Source organism: Rousettus aegyptiacus, unplaced genomic scaffold, assembly GCF_014176215.1.
Source record: "Rousettus aegyptiacus isolate mRouAeg1 unplaced genomic scaffold, mRouAeg1.p scaffold_m13_p_6, whole genome shotgun sequence".
In the NCBI taxonomy this organism is placed as follows: domain Eukaryota; kingdom Metazoa; phylum Chordata; class Mammalia; order Chiroptera; family Pteropodidae; genus Rousettus; species Rousettus aegyptiacus.
This window is the reverse complement of record NW_023416309.1, coordinates 8,172,633-8,197,190: the sequence shown is the minus strand read 5'-3', so window position 1 is coordinate 8,197,190 and position 24,558 is coordinate 8,172,633. Positions and strand designations below refer to the sequence as shown.

The 24,558-nt window shown below is 41.0% G+C and overlaps 1 protein-coding gene across 4 annotated transcripts in view; it reads left to right on the top strand.

The window, feature by feature from the left end:
- Positions 1-24,558, top strand: part of SH2D4B (SH2 domain containing 4B) — a 97,817-nt gene that overhangs the window by 53,933 nt on the left and 19,326 nt on the right. For 3 of the 4 annotated variants that reach the window (XM_036223892.1, XM_036223894.1, XM_036223895.1), the window contains exons 5-6: positions 5,399-5,615; positions 9,675-9,802. In XM_036223892.1, the coding sequence (XP_036079785.1) occupies positions 5,399-5,615; positions 9,675-9,802 (345 nt within the window). The remainder of the gene's footprint in view (positions 1-5,398; positions 5,616-9,674; positions 9,803-24,558) is intronic. The other variant, XM_036223893.1, reaches the window with a different exon arrangement.

Below are 24,558 nucleotides of genomic sequence, written 5' to 3'. Positions count from 1 at the left end.
CTTGATTCTCAGCCCAGTGCTCTCTAAGCTGGAATGTCACCAAAAGTCCATTATTTTTTTATTTTGGTAAAATACACAACTTAAAATTGACTATTTTAACTATTTTTAAGTACATGGTTGAATGGCATTGGGTACATTCACATTGTGCTACCATCGCTGTGACCTGTCTCTAAAACTTTTTCATCTTCTCAAACTGAAACTGTGTCCCCATTAAATATTAACTCCCCTTTCCTCCTTCCCACAGCCCCTGGCAGCTACCATTCTACTTTCTGCTATATGAATTTAACTACTCCAAGTACAAAAAGTAGAATGTAAGTAGAATCATACAATATTTGTCCTACTGCTTATTCACTTAGCATGATGTCTTTGCGGTTTATCTATGTTGTAGCATATGTCAGAATTTTCTTTCTTTTAAGGTTGAATAATATTCCAGTGTATGTTTAAACCATCTGTTCATCCATTGATGGACATTGGGTTGTTTCCATGTTTTAGCTATTGTGAATAATGCAGCTATGAACATGGGCATACAATATTTGTTCAGATCCCTGCTTTCAATTCTTTTGTGTATATATCTAGAAGTTGAATTGCTAGATCATATGGTAATTGTATGTTTAATTTTTTATGGAATTGCTATACTGTTTTCCACAGCAGCTGCACCATTGTACATTCCCATCAACATTATATAAGGATTCTAATTTCTCCATATCCTTGCCAACACTTATTTTCTTTTTTTAATTAAAAACATTTTTTTAAAAAAATAATAATAACTGTCCTAATGTATACGAAGTGGTATCTCATTGTGTTTGGTTCATTTTTTTAAATATTTAAAGTCAATCTTTCTTCTGACGTCCTCAGTGTTTTCATACTTTCTTAGTTGCCTTTTCAGTATTTTTGTTAGATGAGGCTTGTTCTCCCTTTGAGATATGGAGAAAGGATATCCTAAAACCTACTTAGAAGTAGGAATGCCCACAACCCTGCTGTAATCTGCTTGCAGTGCAAGCCCTTGAAGTGCCGGCTGGACAGGACTGTGGGGGAATATCTTGGGCCAGAGCATGGGCTGTGGGAGGAAGCAGAAGGTGACTCACTAAGCCCGCACCTCTGCAGTGGGTTCTCTGGGGGCATAGGGACAGTCTAGTACTTGCTGGCTCAGGGTAAAAGCTGCTTGTGGTCGCTCCTGGTGTGGCTCCTAATGTTAGTTTCGGCTGTTTTCACTGGGTTAAATGAAAACAAAAACAAAACCAAACAAAACTCTGTGACCTTTGGCAGAGGGTTTTGTATGGCAGATTCATGGGATACAGTCCAAATTCATCCCTGAATCTGAGAGGGAACTAAATCAACCTTTTAAAACTTAAGTGTAATTTAGGGGAAGCTGTTTATAAACTGATCCAAGGCAGATTCCAAGGGAACGACTGACAAGGGTGCCCCCTCCTGGACTGCCTAAGAACTGTTCATGGCTCCGTTTTGGACGTGGCAATACCAGGACTAATGAAAATTATAATTTTAGCTAACACTTTCTATGGTGTTTAATGGTTCTAAGTGGTTTATGTTATTAGCTTTCTTAGTCCTTATAACAACTTTTTGGGGTAGTGACTTATCATCTCTATATTACTTATGAGGAAATGGAGACCAAGGGTGATTAAGTTGTCCAGTGTTACACAGCTGGTAAATGGCATTGGGATCTGAACCCAGGCAGTCTGGCTTCAGACCCAGGCTTCAGGAGCTTTGGGAAATTTGAAGAAAGGATCAAGGTCAGATACCTCATTTAATAAGATATTGCTTCTCCAAAGCACTTCATAATTTATAGTGTTTTTATGTTTCATTTAATCTTCATAATAACTCAGTGAAGCAGACATTCATGTCATTCTCATTTTGAAAGAGGTAGAAACTGAAACCTAGAGACATTCAGGGACTTTCTTAGGAAAGTTGTGGGGTGTTGGCGTGGATGAGAAAAGGGAACCCTTGTGCGTTGTTGGTGCGATTATAAACTGGCTCAGCACTATAGAAAACAGTATGGAGGTTCCTCAAAAACTTAAAACTAGAATTACCATATAATCCAAAAATCCTTTTGTGTATATATCCAAAGGAAATGAAAATAAGATATTGAAAAGGTATCTACACTAGCATGTTAATTGCAGCATTATTCACAAATACGTAAAATATAGAAACAACCTAAGTGTTCATCAATGGATGAATAAAGAAGATGTAAGATGCACAGAAATATTTTTCAGCCATAAGAAAGAAGGAAATCCTGACATTTGCAACAACATGGGTGGACCTTGAGGTCATTATGCTAAGTGAGATAAGTCAGACAGAGAAAGACAAATACCTTATGTTCTCACTTACATATGGAATCTAAAAAAGCCAAATTCATAGAAACAGAGCATAGAATGGTGGTTACCAGGGACTGCGGAGGGATGGGGAATTGAGGAGATGTTAGTCAAAGGGTGAAAACTTGAAGTTAAAAGACAAATAAATCTTGAAGATCTAATACATAGCATAATGATTATAGTCAATGATATTGCAGTATATACTTGAAAGTTGCTAAGACACTAGATCTTAAATGTTCTGACCACAAAAATGTAATAATCATCATGTCACGTGATGGAGATGTTAGCTAATGCTATGATGGTAATCATTACAACATACAATTGTATTAAACCAACACATCATACACCTTAAACATACAATGGTACATGTCAGTTATATCTCAAATAAATAATGTAGGGAGAGAAAAAAACCCAGAAAATTGTCATGGAGCTGCCCTTGACCCTGTCTGATTCCATAATCTAGGCTGGGCAGCAGGGTTCGCTTTGCCATGGCCAAGGCAAAGATCCTGCTTCCTGCTTGCAGCCTCGGCTGCTTCCTCACCTCAGTGTCCTCAGTGCTATCGCCTGGCATTTCTGAACTGAGAAGGCTGTTCAGTCATCACAGCTGGTCTGAGTTGTTGAACACAGTTGCACAGAGGAGAGTTCACAGAATGGGTGGGAGATTGGTGAGACCAGAGCCTGACTGTAGAGAGAACTCAGATACCCACTGGGCTGGTAAAGAAAGTGGAATGAGTAGGACCTTCTTAAGGGCCAAGGGGTTTGTCCTTTATTTTGTGTGTAGTAGGAGCTGCTGAAGGCTTTTGAGGAAGCACGTGGCAGCATTAGAGCTGGGCTTTAGCAGCTGGGTTTAGTCTCTGTGTGACAAATAGCTCAGGGCTTCACCTTGCTGAGTTCCCAAAACCTGTCTTCCTAGTATGCATATGACTTCTTTCTGCAACCTGTCTGTTATGAGTATTGCTATCTCTTCGTGGCTATAAACTCTTAAAGGACACTGTCCTTTGTAGGGCACAGGTTTCTATGCTTAGTTTTCAGCTTAGTAACTGCAAAGTCCATACTAGGGCATTTGCCTTGTTTGAACCTCTCACCACCTGCATGGCGGGTATTGTGGTGTCTTAATATCTGGATTTTACAGATGAACCAACTAGGCACCAAAACCTAGGTTTTCTCCCTGGGATGGCTTCTTCCCCTTTCTCTGGAAAACTTCTATTGACCTTTCCAGACTAATCAGGTGCTCCCTCTTCTGTAATGGCTTCTTGCTTTCTTGTTGCTTGTGAATGCTGCTGCCCCTAAACTCTAACGATACTGAATCCATCCCTGTTTTCATGGCGTTAGAGATATTTATTTGTTTTATTTTCCCAGCTAGATTTGAGTGCCTTGAGGTAAGGGTCTGGTCTTCATTCTCTCTATGTCCAGCTCAGGCCTGGCACAGGTTAAATACTTACTTGGGCACAGTCATTCAAGAATGTATGTTGCCCGCTGATCGATACATATGTGTTCTAGGCACTGGGATACAGCAATGTCTAGACCAAAGGCTTCTGTTAGAGCCTCTGCATGTGACCCCTACTTCCATAATTACTGTGTGAGACAGACTTCATGTCTCCTTCCTCAGATTTGGGGGATATTTTGTTTCGAGAAGGGGTCTTTAGCAGCTCGAAAGTAGAAGTGATTTCTTTCAGGCCCAGGGCTATTGATCTTGTATCCTCCAAATACTAACAGAACACAGTTCTCTGACATGATAGATTGTAGATGCTTGCTACATGTGGATTGAATGGAGTTGGAGTAGAAATAGACTGTAGGTTAGATTTTACTCCAGGAGGGGAAGGTGACCTGCTTGGACTAGGGCTCACTAGTCGTACACATTTACAAGAACATAGCCAGCTTCCAAGAGTTCTCTATAAGAGGATTGAATGTTAGAGGCAGATAGGGGCCCGACAAGATGCAATCAGACTACAAAATAGTTGGTTTTAATTTTACACAAGTGTTGTTGCCTCTTTTGGCATTTTCCCAGCTCCAGGACTCCCATTTGAGTTTTAAAGTGACACCACACGGAAGTCTTTTGAAGGTCACTTGGCTGAGACAGGATCCTGCTTTGAGGACTGCAAAAAGCCAGAAGGCTGTGGAGAGGGGCATCTTGGAGTTTTGTAACCTATGGAGTAACAGAGCTATCAAAAGATCTCATTGTCTCTCCCCACAACATGGTCACCTACCAACTATCAAGGCCATAGTAAACCAAAGATAAAGGGCACCAGAACTGTAACACCAGTTTTTCCACAACTCATTCTGGTAGCAGAAAGGACCCAGCTTGGCTATTTACTCAGCTGGGCAAGTCACTGTTCTTCCTTGGGCCTCAGTTTCCATATCAGAAACATTAGGAGGTTTGACTGGATGGTCCCAAATGCTTCTTTGGCTTTTTGTAGGAAAGAGCTGGAGCTCTGGTATCAAATACACCTGAATTTAAAACAAAGGGAGCTTGAGAAGTGGGGTCCCTGTGGTGGAAAGGGCTGCGTGGGTTTTGGAGCCAGAGACACCTGGGTTCCGGGCCTGGCACTGCTTCTTATTAGCTCAAATAGTGCAGAAATAGTGATATGCCCTCCTCCCTGGGTGGTCAGGGGAAGTGTCTATCATGAACTATTACAGGGAAGGTATGCAGCCCAGGGCTAGGCACGGAGAAAGCCTACAGTCAATGTGCTGATGTGGCAGTATCTGGAGAAGCCGGGCTCATGGGCCTCGGGTTTGAGAAGCTGCTCCTAAGCAGGGCTTCCCAGGAAGAAATACATGTGGAGATGTAGATTTCCATCTAAAGGTTGCTTGCTTATTCTGGAGCAGGGCCACATGAAAAGCCCCACAACCCTAAACTTTCATGAATGTCTTTACCCCAACAGGGACAGCCTAGCCCAAGGCTGCTGGCTAGGGCTGGGCCTGCCCTGCCATTCCAGGCTCTGAGCTCCATGCAGCCCACTTGGGTGGATCCAGGTAAATCCTGGGACTCTGGGTGAGGCTTTGGGTCCTGGCTTACTCAGTGTACTGCCTGGGCTGTGGGTCTGGGCAAAAAGCTCTCTATCCCTTTCTAGTGCGTAGGTCCAAGGAGGCTGATGAAGAGAGAAGCCGCCGAGCCCAACGCGCCCGGGATGAGTACCAGCGCCATTCGCTCCGCGCTATCCAGAAGGGCACTGTCGCTGGCCTCAGCTCCATGTTCCAAGAGCTTGGCCAGAGCCATGAGCAGGAGACCAGACTCTACCACCACCTCCCGGGACCGGGTCTGCTGCCACCCCTCGCAGTGCCTGTCAGGTGGGTCCTGTGAGGGTGGGGGGCTCTGCATAGGGAGGTGTGGGTTGGGACAGGGCCTTGCGTTGGGGCCAGGGGCAGAGGACATCTAGGATCCAGTCCTGGTTCTGCCTCCAACTTGCTGTGAAATTTGGAGCTGGTCATTTCCCTTCTTTGGGCCTCAGTGTCTCAGTCTGTGTAATGGGGCAGGAGGTGAAGTAGGGGTGGGGTTGGAGATTTCCAATAACTCTGGAATTCTGGGAGTTTTAACTTTTATGGGGTCCAGGATTTCTTTGAGAATCCAAAGAAAGCTGTGTATGCTCTTCCTTCCAAAATATGCATATATAAGTACCCCAAAATGTTTGCTTCTAATTTCAAGTGCTTAAAGTTTCAAAGATCTCAGGTTAAGAACTTGTCATATTAGACTTCGAATGGGTTAAATATGGCCCAGCACCTGGGAAACAAGGGCCGGCTACCTTTTGTAACCAACCACAGACAGTGCTGGTCTATCCCAGGTTCTGGTAGTGGGTTTGCAGATGAATGTGATAGAATGCAGGAGGGTCACACATATTGGCAAAGACACTTAGGTGACTGCCCATGATTGCGAGGACCAAGGCTGGAGAGGTTGCCTGGAGCTTCACCACCTTCCACCTGTGCCCACCTTAGGTCAGCCGCAAGATTTGCAGCCTCATCATTGCTGAGCAACTGCTGCCCCCATGAGGGCTCAGAGGCTGGATGGTGAGCTCCTGCTGGTTCCCTAAATCACAGTTAATCTGAAGAAGAGTCCATTGACCCCCAGATAATGGAGGGGCTGCCTAAGTTTTGCTTTAATTTGGATTTATGATCATCTATACCCCACTTCTACCTCTCCCTGCAGTCTAGGGAGAGCTGGCTATGTCTGAATTTCTTCCTTTCCGCCTTTCCTTTTTCTTTCCTTGTCATTTAAGTAATGCAGAAACCAGAAAGTTTAAAAAGATATATGGAGAAAAGACTGACTCCTATCATTGTTTTTTATCTACTTAGTTCCCTCTTCCCCTAAGGGAACCAGTGTTCTTAGTTTATATAGCCTCCCAGTTCGTTTTTGCAATTGCCAACATGAAAAGTTATATCCTTCTCTCTTTCTCTTTTGCATAAAAGTTTGCATATTCTACATGGAGTTCTGAATCTTGATTTTTTTCATTTAACTATATTTTGGGGATCTTTTAATATCAATTCTTAACTATTTTTATTTAGTTTTTGTTGCTGCATAGTATTCCACTGTGGGGATGTGCTATAATTATTTATCAAATAATCTATTAATGAACATTGGCATTGTTTGAAATCTTTGGTTATTAACAACAATGCCCTTGATGATTATAACCTAGTAGACATTAATTTTACACATGCACACGTATCATTTACAAGAGAGATTCTCAAAAGTGGTATCATTGGATTAGGGTTGTGTACATTCACACTATTGAAGGTTATCTCAACTTGCTCTACACAGGGGTAGAGCACTCTTATCCCTTAGCCTTGTCAACAATATGTTGTTAAATTTGTTTTGTGTGAGAAATAATATCTCAGTGAAAGTTTAAATTTACATTTCTATTTATGAATGATATTAAGTATTTTTTATATGTTTAAGGACCATTGTAGTTCCATATCTGTCTGTTCATTCCTCTACCTATTTTTTCATTGTTATTGGTCTTTTCCTCATTCATTTCTAGGAACTCCTTAAATATGAGGGAAGAGGATCTTTTTGTTTGTGATAAACAGCTTTTTACTGTTTGTCATTTGTTTTTAGACTTTTGCGATAAAGGGTCATTCAGGAAATCTTGATTTTTATGAGGTTGGATTTTCTTTTATGTTTCCTAGATTTGGAGAAATAGCTACAAAAGCCTTCTTGGCATTTTCTCAGGAAGATGATAATTTGTCATTTTAAAGTAAACAGATAATTTATCCTTCAGGACCACATGATGGAGTTGCATAGACCATAGTCCAGCTTAGCTCTAGACTGGCTACAGGTAGTTATCAGTAGAGGAACAGCAGCAGCCACAATGAGCCATCAAGGGGGACCAGGGCCATGCAGATGGAGCAGCAGACTCAGGCACCCTGAGAGGCCATACATCAGCCACCCTCCTGTGGCCCCTTGGACAGGTCTCCATGGTCTCGATGTCCTCAGCTTTGCAGTACTGGCACTGGCCAGCATATCCTCATCTCACTGTGCTGAGGGGCAGTCACACATTTTTGCTGGGAGAAAGTTTCACGTTCAGGAGTGAGGCTTCTGGCCAGGTGGCTTCTTGGAGCACCATCCTAGCATATGATTCTGATTAATGAAATTCTCTGCTTAGAAAAAGAGGGGCAAGAGTGAATGGATTTTTCTTGCTGTTATATAACTTCTTCTTGCCATCTAATTAGAATGAGTCCTAGAAACTAGAGTTTTTCCTACCAAGCAGTTATTTATTTGGAAATGCAGGTGTCAAGGAAGAGGCTAGGACAGGGCTGCTGTGTGATGCTTAATAAAGAGGAAAGGCATCTGAAGTTACTGAGAGAGGGAACCCTAATGAGTGAATACAGTGGGAGCCAAGCTGATTGTGAGGAGTAAAAAAGAGCCTAGAGAAGCAGCAGGGGAAGAAGACATTTAGAGAATAAACTCTACTGTTCTATTGTAAGCCATACAATAGAAACTTATCCTCTGACTGTCTTTTCTAAAATCCACACTGTTCACAACTGTGTGTGTGTGTGTGTGTGTACACGTGCACGTGTGGAAAATATGAACTAATTCTTGGATTTGCAAGGAAGTGCTGAACTCTGCATCAAAGTGTAGGGCAAATATGGAGCTAATATGAGGGGACAGCTGACATTTATTTTATAAAAATGTAATGACAACAATGGTGTATTCTAAATGCCATTACCATTAGGTAGATAGCAATGACAAAGTAAAAACTTACTAGGTTTCTTTCACTCAGGTGGAAAGGTGAAAAGGCTGTAGTTATTCAAGCTAGGCCAAAGGCCTGCTCTTCGGATGCTATATATTCATGCCATAAATTAATGAAATGTGATCTTGCTACATATTAATTCAAAGAATCGTTGGTGCGGTCCTGTTCTGTGTCATGTGCCATTGACCTCTAACTGTGCTTCATATTACCTTGGCTCCAATATGACCGGGGTCTTTTGTGGCCCTGTCTCTGTATGCATTCAAGAACCACAGTTTGGACACAAAAATAATTAAAATCTTGGCTTACTTGTGAGAAAATACCAAAAAGTATTTAAATCATTACTCATAAATCCTTCAAGTGCCTCTATTCATCTCACTTTAACTATGTTCAATCCCTCACCATCAAGTCCATCAAAAGTCAACCAGTGCAGTGCTCTGTCCCCTCCCCTCTCCCTTTCCTGTGTCCTTTTTATCTCTTGGTGGTAAGTCTCAGCCATATCCAGAGCAAATTGAGGTTCTCCAATTTCTCGCTCTGGTCACTGTCCTGATTCTGCCTCACAAAAGCACAGAAGGAAGCTAGCTGGCAAAGGCAGGTGTCCCTTTAGAAGGCCAGGGAAGAGGCCACACTGAGGGGTAAAAGCAGAATTCTCTTTAGTTGGGGATTTGGGGTAGGAGACAGAGGACATTCACATATTAATAATTTTGTTCCCATTACATTAGGATCCTTCTTCATCGATGCCAATGTTTACTCCCTGGCCATTCTAAAAGGAAAATGTACCTTTCTTTCCCTCAGACATCCCTTCCTACCCTCTTTTCCAGTATAACCTGTGTGGATTTTTTCAAAGCAAGTGTTAACAGTTTTCTTTTGGGAAAGATAATAACAGCTGGTACATTATAATCTGCAAAGTGCCTTCAGATACCTGGACTCATTTAATCCTCTCTGCAGGCATGAGTGTGGGCACTGTGGTTATTCATTCTTACAGTGGTCTCTCTCTCTCTCTCTTGCTCCTCCCTCCCCTTCCATTCTCCCTTCTGTGTCCCTCCCCTTCCTTTTCCCTTCTTCTCCCTCCTTCCTTTCTACCCCCTCCTTCTCCTCTTCCCTCTTCCCTTCCCTCCCTCCCTATACCTCTCTCTCCCTGGCAATCCCACCCTCCCTCTCTTCTCAGCAGGACTTGGGAGCGCCCCCTGCGTCCTGTCTCCAGGGAAGTCATAGTCCGCTGGTTTAAGGAGGAGCAGCTACCTCGCCGAGCTGGCTTCGAGCGGAACACCAAATTCATCGCCCCCTGGTTCCATGGTAGGATGGCTTTCTGGGTCCTTGGGGCAGATAATTTCTACATGTCTACCTCTCTCTAGGGCTGGGAAGAAGGTCCTGAAGCACTGTTGTAATCAGAGGGTAGAGGACTTTTGACTCTGCTAATTCCACTCTGCCCCACAAAAACTGGCTGCTCACTCTCCCAGGGTTAAGATCAGCTGTCCTGGCTGACCTGGGTGAGAGTAGAGTGGAGAGAGGTCCCATGTCTGTCTTTTACTTGCACATTGAGTGTCTGAGTTCAAGGCGCAAGTTTTGATTTCCTCAGGGCATGTACTGAAATACCGAGTGATCTTTATTGAGGCCCTTGGCGACAAAGGCATAACGTCTCTGAGCAGGAGCCCTGGAGGGCATTAGGGATTCTGAAGGTGCATTCCCTCTTTCTGTTGGGAAGGGATGAACATGACTCTTGCCAACTGCTCTCACCTCTAAGCCTTCTTGGCCATCAAGGGCTCCTCAGAGGCATCTTCTCTATACTCACAAGACAATGAGCTCTCAGTGGACCATGAGCTCCTGGTGGGCAGGGCCCACATCTTGTTGTCTGAGCCTGCATCCCTTGATCCTGGCCATAGCCTGGCACACAGCAGACTCTGAGCAAATACTTGTTGATTAGATGACAGAATGGCTGCATAAAGACGTGAAAGTTATCCAAACATAGAACCTCAGAGCTGGGAGGCTTCCCGGATGTATCTTATTGCTTCATTTTACAGATAAGAAATCAGGCCCAGAGAGGGGAGGATGTTTTTATAAGGTCACCAAGACTTGTAAACTCAAGTTGAAGAATATATCTCATGGCTCATGACCCCAGTCCAGTAATCTGAACAAGTAGTGGCCTCAAACAGGGAAACAGGACTGTGATTACAGCAGAGGCTTGCTACAGAGGAGTAAGAGGGGCTGCTGACCATTCTACCCCTCTATATCAGTTAGTGATTGTTACATAATAAATCACCTCCAAACTCAATAGCTTAAAACATATAAGCATTTATTATTTATTCATGAGTTTCTGAATCAACTAGGCAGTTCTTCTGGAATGGGCCACCTCAGATGATCTAAGCTGAGCTTGCTTATGTGTCGCTAGACAGCTGGCAGGTCAACCGCGGCTGGCTTATCCAGGATAGACTTGGCCGAGACGTCTCCCCTCTGCTCCATATGGTCTCCTATTCTTCAGAAGCCTGGCCAGACTGTCAAGTTTCTCTGGATAAGCTGCATCTTGGCCTTGCTCCCTGAGTCTCCCTCCCTCATCAGTGTCGAGCCTAGGTTTGCCCAAGGACTCCCCTGGTCAGAATTGATCTCTCTTACTACAATTAGCACTCATCTGATTTTTACCTGTCTCTGTTTCCCTTCTGCGGGCCTCCTGGGAGCTTGGCCTGTATTTCCTGTGCATTTGCCCTGGTCATATGAACTGCCCACCTGCTTCCTGGCCAGCTTCTAGGTGTTCTCAATGCCATCCAGATAAAGAGATGAACCCAGTGTCACAGTGGGCACTGGAGACTCTGGAATCTTTAGGGCCCTCACAGGCAAGCTCTGGGCATGGCTCTATCTCCGTGAAAGGCAGATGGAGTGATTAGCAGAAATCATGCATGAGACAGCAAGGCCGTGCACACTTTCATCCCCACCTCTGGAACCCAAAGAGTTTGTGAACTTTGGAGTAGTCATACTCTATAGATGGGATGATTGAGATGAAGCACTGTTCAGAGATGACAAAAGTCACGAAAGTCACAGAGGGACCATTCAGTCCAGGCTTCAAGGGTGTCCTCATTGGTTTGTCTCTTTCACTATGACCCCTGTACAATTCATCCTCCACACAGTAACCTGAAAATCTTTTAAATATAAATCAAATCCTGTTACTCCACTGCTCAATACCCACTGCTTCCCTTTATACTTACAATGAACTTCAAACTCCATGTCAGGGCCCACAAGGCCAAGATGATGGGTCCTTCTTTCAGCTTCATGCCACAATCCTTCCCTTGCCCACCTTGTTTCCATAGCTCTGCCTTTTCTCCTGTTCCTCGAACAAGCCATTTTCTTTTCTGCCTTAGGCCCATTGCACTTGCAATTTCTCTGCTTGCTATTGTTCTTTCTCTGTCTTTTTACATGGGGGACACATTCTATTTTTCATCTCAAATATCCCCTCCTCAGAGAGGCCTTTCCTGAACCCCTTACTTAAAGCAGCTTTTGCCAGTTTCTCTCAATTCGTCATGTTTATTTCTTTAAGAGCACTCACCCAGTTGGTATTTATCTTATTTGCTTAATGTCTATTCTCCTACCTGAATGTAAGCCTGTGAAACTAAGGCCCTAGTCCATATTCCCCAGTGCCTACCATAGTAAATAACCATGGGCAAAATGGAAGAAGGCAGACATGAGTATTAGTATTGGAATTAAATCTCAATTTTTTCTGATTCCAAAGAATAACCCTTACTTTTCTGCACTGGGCCCTGGTGGGTGTGTGAGTCCCCTCAGGGCCTGATGAGTGAGGTTGAGTTGGGAGCAATCAGAAAATCTAGAGCCGCACGTGGGAGGTTAGGCTGTGGGAGGTTAGGCTAGCCTTCCCAATTCGCCATGTGCTCACTGGGGCCAGGGTCCTATTCCTTAGGCATCTCTGTACTCTCCCCTCACATCTACTTTTCATCTGCCCAAGGATCAAGAACATATCTAAGATAAACTCAATGCCTTTCGCTGTTGCTGAGCTCTCCAGCTCAATTACTGGCATCCCCATTGTGTCAGTCAGATTATGCTTAGTTATGCTACAGTGACGAATGATTCCAAAGTGTCTGACTTCCACCAGCCAAGACTTATTTCTTACCCATGCTACATACCCACTGGGAGTTGGTTGTGGACCTTAATCTGGGCCTCAGACAGAAGGTGTTGTCTCTTTTGGGAACCCTAATGGTCTCACGACAGAAGGAAAAAAGAAGCATGGCCAACCACATACTGGCCCCTGAAGCTTCTGTCTGGACCTGAAAGACACTATTGTTGCTCACATTTCTTTGGCTAGAGCCAACCTGGCATCTGTGATGTGGATGGTTTTGAATGATAGTAGAGTCTATTATAACCACCATTTACTTTTAGACCCCTTCCTACTCCTTGGCCTTCACTTATTATGCAAAATATGGAGTGGCTCTTTATGGCCAAGAGGATGATAGTCGACATTGCTGGGTGACTGAGCCAGGTGACCCTGGAGCTGCTCCTAGGGATTCCCTGCCTTCTGCTTCTGTCCCAGTTATGTTTTCCTGTAGCCCCCGAGAGTTTCCATTTGAACCACTGGTTTATTTTTCATTCATATATTCATATAAGCATGGAAACATAACACTAACATCTTAGGCACCTGTGTAGTACAATTCAAAAGTTCTTTGTAGATGGGGGTTTGTCAGGAGACTGGTTGCTCTGCAGTCCCCTCGGGCAGTGAAAAGGCACAGCAGAGGTGCTCAAATTTATCTTTAACTTCTATCCTGATGGAAAAAAAAAAAAAAACAATGTAAGTTTTATATTGTCACAGAACAAACAGAACCATGATTTTACTCTCACAATTTATGTAACTGATTTCATGTTCTTTTGACACTTCTACCATAAAGCATGCAGGAAAGTTGCTAACACACGAACTGGAGCAATTTAGTGACAAAGTTTTCATTGATCTGCGACAGAATGAAAGAAAAAGACTCACACATGGAGGGTGGCCAACTATCTTTGCTTGGAAAGGACCATCTCATATTCTAAGATAAAACTCTTTTCTCAATTTTAGTGTCAAAATGTCCTATTTTTTATGACTTGATGGAGATAGTATGCCATAGTTATTTTTATATATTGCCTTTGCTCAGAAAAACAAAAAGGTAGCAGCTCCATTTTGGTTTCCAAACTCTTTAGAGTAACTTTACTCATACCTAAAATCCCAATGTGTGGAACTACTGGTACAGTCTAGCTTCTCTCCCAATGTAGGAATTCCCTGACAGCACTGCCGGTAGGACTTTGCGATACTAATCCCTACAGAGATCGAGCCTACTGCCCCACAGACAGCCTTCACCCATCTAATTGTTAGGGAGTCTTTGCTGCAGGTTGATTGGAAACTGTGCTCTCTATGGGCTTGGCTGGACATCTAGGCGGGGGTGGCCCTGATCCATGCATCTCTTGTGCTCCTCCTGGGACCCTGGAGGCTAGCCCAGGCATGCTCTTCTCAGAGACCAGAGGGCAAGTGGCAGCATGTGAGGCTCTGGCAGCCTAGTCTTTGAACCAGCACATTGTCATTTTCACTTCATGCCATTGGCCACAATATATCACAGAGTTCAGGGGTGGGAAAATATATTCTGCTCATTTTGTGTGAGTAACTACAAAACTCTATGTCAAAGAGTGTGGAGACAGAGAAGGGAGAATTTGAGCCAATAATGCAATCTACCACAAAACTAATGTCATTTTTTTTTTCTCCTGGATAAAACCTTCTGAGTTAATTAGCTGGATTTTAGATGCAGTTTAAAAATGACTACCATGTCTTCTATTTCCTTCCCCTCCCTCAAACACATTTGGATGTGTTGTGGTATAATGCAAAGAGCAATGTGGACAAGGAGTCTAAAGATATAGGTCCACTCTAGAATCAAGCAGCTCTTTGACCTTGGGTGTGTCCCTTAAATTATCCATCTGTGAAATTGGGATTATAACATTGACTTCACAGGATACTTATGAAAATCAAACCAACAAATGTGCTTTGCCCACCATAATTAGCCATGTCAGTATGAGTGCTGATGTCTTCTAGAGTCTGAGGTCAACCACCAGAGACCTTACCTCCTCTGGGAAACACAATTTAGGGAAATGAGCTCAGAGCACATTCAGAGCAACGTGAGGGGGAGTGGCTTCCCACTGCTACCTTGGAGTTCCCAATAAATTCTCTGCTGTTAAAGAGAGATAAAGTGGTAAAGTCATTCCTTATTTCTCCTTTGTTCATTGTTATGTTCCAGGGATTATAAGAGAGACTTGGAGTTGTCTAAAAATAGTCCTGGGAAAAGCTAGTACATATAAGCTTGGCTTTGGGAAAAAAAATATATTTTTGGATTTTGACATGTATCTAAAATTATTAGGAACATCCTCTGTCTGCACATTGGCTCAGTTAGAACTTGTTTCTCTTCTTGAGCTTTACTTTTAGAGAACAATCACAGTGTGGTCCATGGTTTATTGTCTTGGTAACAACTCATTGGCTGTCATGTGGCTGGCTTGCCCTTGGCAGGGAATGATATAGTTGGAGTTGGTAAACTATTCCCACAGCACTGTGCTCAGGTGCTGGGAGTGAATCTCAATTATGGCCTCACCTTCAATCAGGTGTGGTGGTATGGTTATTCTTTTTTTTTTCTTTTCATTAATCAATTAATTAAAAAATTATTTTTGGTGACATTGGTTAACCACTGCATTCTAAGGAGAGTAAGGAGATCCAATTAAAAGGAAAGGTCCATGATCTAGAAATGTTGCTATGTTTGGATATACACTTTTGGGAGGCAAGCTGGAGTGAGCTGAGTTGCTCCACATGACATGGCTAGAAGTCAGGGTTCCTGACTGGCAGAGATGGAAGCAGAAAAGCAAGGAAGACAGCTAGACAAATGAGGCTGTGGACTACACTGCCCCAAATCATTGATTTTTTTTTGTTTGTTTAGTTTAATTAACTTTTTACTATGGTGACATTGGTTAACTAAATCCAGTAAGTTTCAGGTGTACAGTTTAACAGTAAGGAATATATGTGTGTATATATATATATATATATATATATATATATATATATAATGTATTTATCACCCATAGTTAGATTTCTTTCTGTCACCTCATATTTGAGGCCTTTTACTCCATCTAACTCTCCCCTCCCCTCTTCTTTCTACCCTCTGGTTACCGCTAGTCTATTGTCCATGCCCATGAGTCTCTGTTTGTCCTGCTCATTTGTTGCTTTTAGGTTTATATCCACATATAAGTGATATCATGTGGTTTTCAACTTTTTCTATCTGACTTATTTTGCTTAGCATGATTATCTCAAGGTCCATCCATGTTGTCACAAATGGCAGTATTTCAATCTCTTCATATGACTGAGTAATATTTTATTATATTTATGTACCACAGCTTCTTTACACAATTGTCTATCGTAGGACGGTTCAGTTGCTTCTATGTCCTGGTCACCATCAATAATGATACTATGAGCATTGGTGTGCAAATATCTTTCCAGATATGAGTAAATACCCAGTAGAAGGATTGCTGAATCATATGGTAGATCAAGTCTTAGTGTTTTGAGAAAACTTCATAGTGTTTTCCATAGTGGCTGTACCAATTCGCAGTCTCACCAGCAGTGTATGAGGGTTCCTTTCTCTGCATCCTCTCCAACATTTGTTATTACTTGTCTGTTGGTAACAGCTATTCTGACAGGTGTGAGATGGTTGATATCTCATTGTGGTTTTGATTTGCATTTCCCTAATAGCTAGCGATGATGAGCATCTTTTCATATGTTAGTTGGCCATTTCTATGTCTTCTTGGGAGAAGTGTCTGTTTAGGTCCTCTGCCGTTTTTTTTTTGATTGGATCGTTTTTTTTTTTTTTCCTGTTGTTATTGGGTTGTATGAGTTCTTTATATATTTTGGATATTAGGCCCTTATTGGAGGTGTTGCTTGCAAATATCTTCTCCAATTTGGATGGTTGTCTCTTTATCTTGTCGATGATTTCTTTTGTTGTGCAGAAGCTTTTCAGTTTGAGGCAGTCACATTCATTTATTTTTGCTTTTACTTCCCTTGCTTTTGAGGTCAAATTTATAAAATCCTCTTTAAATCCAAGGTTCCCGAGTTTAGTTCCTATGTTTTCTCCTATGTAATTTACTGTTTCAGGTCTTATATTCAGGTCCTTAATCCATTTTGAGTTAATTTTGGTATGTGGTGGTAGACGACAGTCTGTTTCATTCTTTTGCAGGTTGCCTTCCAGTTTTCCCAGCACCATTTGTTGAAGAGGCTTTCCTTTCTCCATTGTATGTTTTTGACTCTTTTGCAAAAATATTGGCTCATATAAACATGGATTTATTTCTGGACTCTTGATTTTGTTCCACTGGTCTGTGTGTCTGTTTTTCTGCCAATACCATGCTGTTTTGATTACCTTCACTTTGTAGTATAATTTGAAGTTGGCAGAGTGATGCCTCTAGCCTGATTCTTTTTTCTCAGGATAGCTTTGGTAATTAAAGGTCTTTTGTGCTTCTATACAAATCTGATGATTTTTTGTTCTATTTCCTTAAAAAATGCTAATGGGATTTTGATGGGGATTGCATTAACTCTGTACAATGCTTTAGGTAGTAAGGTTTTTTAAACTATGTTGATTCTTTCAATCCAAGAACACAGAATATCTTTCCATTTCTTTCTATCTTCTTTGATTTCTTTTAATAGGGTCTTATAGTTTTCATGATATAGGTCCTTCACATGTTTTGCTAGATTTATTCCTAGATATTTTATTCTTTTTGTTGCAATTGTAAAATAAATTATTTTTTTCCACTTCTTTTTCTGATAATTCATTATTAGAGTATAGGAACGCTAGATTTTTGGACATTGATTTTGTATCCAGAAACTTTACTGTATTTTCTTATTGTTCCTAGTAGTATTCTTGTGGGGTCCTTAGGGTTTTCTATATAGAGAATCATATCATCTGCAAATAGTGACAGTTTGGATGCCTATTTGGATTCCTCTTATATCTTTCTCTTGCCTAATTGCACTCATTAGGACTCCAATGTTATATTGAATAACAGTGGCGATAGCAGACAGCCTTGCCTTGTTCCTGATCTTAGATGGAAAGTTTTTCATTTTTCACTATTAAGTATAATGTTCGTTGAGGGTTTGTCATATATGACCTTTATTATGTTAAGGTACTTTCCTTCTATACTGATTTTGTTCATTGTTTTGATCATAAATGGATGCTGTATCTTGTTGAAGGTTTTTTTTGCATCTATTGATATGGTCATATGATTATTTTAAAATTTGTTTATGTGGTGTATCACATTAATCAATTTGTGTATGTTGAACCATCCCTGTAACCCTGGGATGAAGCACACTTGATTGTGGTGTATAATCTTTTTAATATGTTGCTGTATTCGATTCACTAGTATTTTACTTAGGATTTTTGCATCTGTGTTCTGAGAGATAATGGTCTGTAGTTTTCTTTTTTTGTGTTACCTTTACCAGGTTTTGGTATCAGGGTAATATTAGCCTCATAAAATGAGTTGGGGAGTATTGCCTCCTCTTTGATTTTTTGGAAAAGTTTGAGGTCACTAGGTATTAAATCTTTGAATGTTTGGTGGAATTCACTGCTGAAGTCATCTGGTCCTGAACTTTTACTTTTTGATAGGTTTTTGGTGATTGTTTCAATTTCCACCCTGCTGATCAGTCTATTTAGATTTTTCAGTTCTTGATTCAGTCTAGGAAGGTTGTACTTTTCTAAGTACTGGTCTATTTCTTCTAGGTTATTACATTTGGTGTTATATAGTTGTTCATAGTATTCTTGTATGATCCTTTGTATTTCTGTGGTGTCTGTCATAAGTTCTTCTCCATCATCCCTGATTTTATTTGTGTCCTTTCTCTTTTCTTTTTAGCCATGGGTTTGTCAATTTTATTAACTTTCTCAAAGAACCAGCTCTTTGTTGCATTTATTTTTTCTATTGTGTTTTGTTTTCAATTTTATTTATTTCTGCTCTAATTTTGATTATTTTCTTCTGCTGACATTAGGCTCATTTGTTCTTCCTTTTCTAGTTTTTAAGATGAAATATTAGGTTGTTTATTTGGGCTCATTCTTTGGGCTCATTTTTGGAGATAGGCCTCTAATGATATGAAATTTCCTCTTATGACTGCTTTTGCCATGTCCCCAAAATTTTGATGTGTTGTACTATCATTATCATTCATTTCTATGTTCTCCGGATCTTTCTTTTTACTTCTTCTCTGACTCAGTTATTCTTCAGTAGCATGTTGTTTAATCTCCATGTATTTGTGGTTCTTCTCACTTTTTTTTTTTTACAGTTGATCTCTAGTTTCAAACCATTAGTATCATAGTATACAGTTGGTATGATTTAAACCCTCTTATATTTGTTGAGGCTATCTCTGTGTCTCAGTATGTGGTCAATCCTTGAGAATTTTCCATGTGCACTAGAGAGGAATATATAAGCACCTGTTTTGGGATGAAAGGCTCTGTAAATGTCAGTTATGTCCAATTGGTCTAATGTGTCATGTAAGGTTATTTTTTTTATTGATTTTCTGTTTGGATGATCTGTCCATATCCTACAGTAGGGTGTTTAGGTTCCTTAGTATAATAGTGTTTTAGTCTGTTTCTCTCTCTAGTTCTGTTAGTAATTGCTCCTGATTGGGAGCATAGATAATAAGTGTTATGTCTTCTTGGTGCATGATTCCTTTTATATTATGAAGTGTCCCTCAGTATCTTTCTTTATCTTTTTTATTTTGAGGTGTATTTCATCTGATATTAGTACTGCTACTCCCATTTCTCTCTGAATGCCATTTTCTTGAAATAAATATCATTTTCCACACTTTCAGTTTGAGTCTATATTTGTCTTTGGAACTGAGATGTGTCTCCTGGAGGCAACATATGGTTGGGTTTTGTTTTTTGATCCATTCTGCAACTCTGTGCCTTTTTATTGGTGAATTCAGTTCATTTACATTTAAGGTGATTATTGAAATATGATGTCTTCTTATAGCTATTATATCTTTTGCTTTCTGGTAGTTTTGTGTTTCTATTGTTCCTTGTCCTTATGTTTCTGTTTTCTTCATTTTGGTTGGGTTTTGTGGGTTTTTCCTCTGGTCTTTCTTATTTTATGTTATATACTTCAGTTCTGAAATTTTGGCGTGAGGTTACCATTACAAATATGTAAATATGATATATATATATATATATATATATATATATATATATATATATATATATACAGTTGTCCATTTTCTTCCGTGTGTGGCTTATCTCCATTCCCCTTTATGAATGTGGATCTTTGAATCCTCCCCTTTTCAGTCATTGTTGTCTCAATTTGCCCTTATGAATGCTGAATGTTTATTACTATCTTACTATAGCAAATCTCTTCTTACTGTTTAAGCTTATAATGCTCTGTTCTTAGTAAGGGTTGTACTCCTTTGCTTCAATCAGCCTGCTAGTCACTTTACTCCTAATTATGTATTTTTTTTGTCATTTGTTTTAGGTGAGCTGACTCCTTTCAATATTTTCTGTAGTGCAGGCCTCATAGTGGAGAATTTCCTCAATTTTTGTATATCCGGAAAGGTCTTTATTTCTCCTTTATATCTCAAGTAGGGCTTTGCTGGAGACATTATTCTTGGCTGATAGTTCCTTTCATTTAAGAGTTTGAATATTTGATTCCACTCCTTTGTGCCTTGTAAGGTTTGTGCTGAGAAGTCAAATGATAATCTAATGGTGTTTTCTTTATAGGTTACCATCTTATTTTTCCTGGCTGCCCTGAGAATTCTGTCTTTGTTGTTGATTTTTGATAATTTTAATATGATGTGTCTTGGTGAAGGCCTTTTTAGGTTGAGATAATTAGGTGTTCTGTTGACTTCTTGAATTCCAAGCTCCAGCTCATTCCTTAGATTTGGGAAATTCTCATCAATTGTCTAAAAATGCTTTCTAGTCCCTTCTCCTTTTCCTCCTCTTTGAAAATGATCATTATTTTTATGTTTCCTCTCCTGATGGTATCAGCTCATTCTTGTATTTCTCTTTTATTATTTTTCATTCTTCAGTTTCTCTCTTCTTCCTTATGATTTATTTCTATATTTCTGTCTTTGATATCATTGATCCTTTCCTTCATTTGGTCAACTCTATTTCCAAAGTTCGCTATTTCATTTTTCAACTCTTGCTGTGTGTTCTTAATCTCCAGGAGTTCTATTCTGTTATTTTTGAGGGTTTCAATCTTCTTGCTGAAGAACTAATTCTGCTGATCTAGTTGTTTTTTCAATCCTAAAATAGCTGCTATTAATTTTTTTGTATCTCATTGAGGTTTTTTAGAAGTACCATCCCAAATTCTCTGTCATTTAAGTCACATATTTCTATGTCTCTAAGCTTATTTTCTGGAGATTTTTCTCTTTCCTTCTGAGCTGCCTTGTCGCCTTGATTGTTAATGGTGTTTAATGGACTATTTCTTCACCTGGGCATTAATTGAAGTGTATTCTGCTTTTTTCCCAGGAAAGTTTATTATATAAAGGTGCTTTAGTGTGTTGCAAAGAAGGTGTTTTTCTTTTGGTTTCCAGTAGGTGGCATCTAAGCCTCTTGGAGTCCTGCTTTATATAAAGTCTTAATAATGCCTTTGTTTCCCTTATAGATGTTTAATCATACTTGCTACCCTCAGTCTCAGTCCCTGTCATGTTAGCAACAGTTTCGTAGTGTTTCCTCAGATCCCCCTGTGTTTCTTTTTTGTTCAGTCTCTGAGGGTATGGGGGGATGGGCCCTCTGTGTTGGGGGATGGGAGCTATAGCTTGGATTTGTGTTTCGCAACCCTGGGTGGTAATAATCAACTGTTGTTTCTCTGCCGTCCCCTCTTCTCTGCTTTCTTCACGGATGCCTTAGCACAGCCGCCTGCCACGTGGAGCTCATAGCTCTCCCAGGCAGGCCTGTTCAGGGATCTCGCCACACCTTCTCCCCTCCTTCCTCCTCCTACAGGGAGCTCTGGCTGCAAGAGGCAGCTTTTTTGTTTCTCTCAGTCCACCGCCCGATACCCAGGGTTCTGACCTGTGGTAGTTCTTATGCGCCGATCCCACGCTCAGATGTACCGATGTGCAGCTTGGGTGTTTTTTGTTGAGTTTTAGATCTTCACTTTGTTTTTGTTTCAAGGGGAGAGATCTGGGGACGTCTCTCACTCCACTATGCTTCTGATGTCACTCCTGTCATTCTTTTTGTTTTTTTGATGAGCATGATATGAGATCTTCACTGGGAAGGTGGAATTCCTCATCCACATAGGCTGTGCAGTCAACAGGTAGCCCAGCAATTAGGGTTGAGTTTTGGTGCAAAGTGAGAGCTCCCATGTGGCATGGGCACTGCTTCCTATCTTCCCACATTGCAACTTTAGAGCATTTTTAGATGAGAGGAATGTTGAAAGTGACAGAGCTGTAAGGTTCTAGGTTGGGCCCATATCTTCACACTCCTTGTTCACCTTTCTTTTGAGCACAGTGCATCCAAATATGTTTTAAGGAAAGGAAAGAATAGAAGTAAGAACTTTCATTTTTAGTGATTGCTTGAGTAACGTTTGTCTTGGAAAAGAGATGTACAATGGGATGGATGGGGGAGCAGATCCACTCAATCTCTGGAGTCCTGTCTTGAGAAAGGGAGATTGCTAAAGAGGGCAGAACTAGGGTTCAGGACTGGGAGTTCTAAAGAGACATATTTCACTTTAGTTGAAGAAAGAGCTTATTGAGGGTTGCAGCTTACCATTGCACAGTCTGGTTAGTAGTGGACTCCTCAGATGGGGGAGCAGGGACCTTGAAGCTTTCTGCTACTGGTGTCTCTGATGATATGATTCCTAGAGCCGTTTTGCTGTCATTGTTTTAGGACCACTAGTGCTGACTCTGCCGAGCCTCTAAGTTTTCTCAGGTGGCCAGGAGCAGTGGAAAGATTGGCTGAAATGTGGGAGTCTGTGGGCTGAGGATTGAGGGTATTTTTCTCCTGACAATTGTTGAGTTTCATCCTCTTGCTTGGTTCTCTATTGTTGGTGGTATTTTTGGTCTAGGAGCTGAGGGCAAGTGGTGACTCACTCTGGATGGCCTTTCCAGAAGTTCTGTAAGTGAGGGGCAGACATACCAGGTTGTTTTGCAGCAGGGTAGCTCTCACGGAAGTGGGAAGCAAAGTGGGCATGGAGTCTAGCTAGACTCAGCTCCTCTAACCACATGCACCAGGAGGTCACCAGGAGGGGTTAGGTTGGCTGATCAGTGTTGACCATTGGCGATCCTTCCAAGTGATGCTGCCATGCAGTCTTATGTGTTTTCCTGGCTGTGTAGATGTAGAGCAGTTTGATGTGTACCATCTCACAGGCACTCTCAACTGCTCCTGGAGCTGGTCATGGTTGGTTGGCCCTTTATGGGTAACCATACTGAGACCCAAAGACCTTGAAAAACCAACCCCATGCAGTAAGGATGGAAGTTGGGACAAGACACAGGGCTTCTGGCTTTAGTTTTCTCTATTCAATTCTGGTGGTTTCTTGAATACACTACTATCTAGGGAGGGAAATTGGGTCAAAAAAATATCCCCTCTGGATTCACCGTCCCTCCTTATATATACATTTAAACTTCTTTTATGCACAACCTAAGTTCTTCATTTTAAATATCACCTTGTTCTCATTCAATGACCTTGCAGAACAAAGCTGCTACTGGGCTCCTGGCTCAGCTTGAGGAGAAATGTAGGAGTGCCCTGGTTTGTCTTTGGGATTACCCTCAGGAACTATAGTTTCGGGTCTGAGTTGGAGAGAGTGAGTCAGCTCAGGTCCTGGTTCTTGGCTTCAAGATCGGTGGAAGGATAGGAAACTGTGGTGAGGCTTTGGAATATGTTAAGTGGTGGGAGCCTGAATGGGGGACCTGGCAGTGTTGACTCAGCCACTAAATCTTAAGAAAGGAATAGCTGAGAAAGCCAGAGGTGGAGAAGTAATAATACCAACTTTGTAGTGGTGTTGTGAGGATTAAAAGTAGTAATAGTTATAAATTGTTTATAGCATGCTTGGCATGCAATAAATGTTCCCATTTATTATATGGAATAAGGATGGTAGCCATTGGAGGTACATATCAGAATTTGAAGCATGTAAATCATGGCTCATACACTGCTGTCACTTAGAGGTAAAGAAATGTCAACAGCAAATGACTCTACACAAAAGGAGGATGATATTTATTTAGGCTTTCAAAAAAAGTACAAGTCTGAATTTTCTTTCATATAAATATGATGCCCATATTGAAATGTTTCTTAAATGCATCGGGGTAATAATACATGGGTCATTTGGAAGGGTGGTAGATATGTCACGATCCATTATGTCAAGTCAGATTGCTAATTTTCCTCTCCTGAACAGAATTTGGAATGGAAATTTTCTGCTAGCTCTGATCCCAAATTTCTAGAGAAGAAAAAAGTAGGCCAGTTGACCTACTTTTCTTTTAAGTTCTTGCTTGCGCTGTTCCAACTAAGAAATAAAGGAATCTTTTCCTTTTTTAAAAAAATTTGTACACTGGCTATAATGTCTCAAAAAAGGATTACAAAAAAGAGCAAAATTATTTTTGCTTGAAGAAAGCATTGATGGAAATCGTGTTTGCAACATTTTAACTCTTTTCAGCTGTCTGTAGTTTTGTGTTCTTGATTTCAGTCCCTCTGTCTCCTGTCTACCTAACATTTTTACGTTGGATGTTCTGATGAGATCACTTTGATTTCTTACCCACAGATGCGGGTAACTAAAATGTGTGGGAAGGGGCAGGGGTTGGGGGACATAGATGACCTGGATTTGATAGAACTGATTTTTTTTTTTTTAACTTCTAACTGGATGTTAAAAAGCACAGGGTAACAACAAACAAAACTGTGATTTTTGATGATGTAATTGATTCAATCATCTCTGATAGTCTCATCATTTTTCTGGTGATTACAAAAGACTTCTACCTCCCTGACTCTAAGAAGTTCCTACCATAAGTTGGATCCTTCTTCAACTCCAGGAAGCTACATTTGGATTTTCTTTGCTCTAGGCCCTGGAGTCTAGTTTCCCACAATTCTCCAAGCTCATCTCAGTCATGG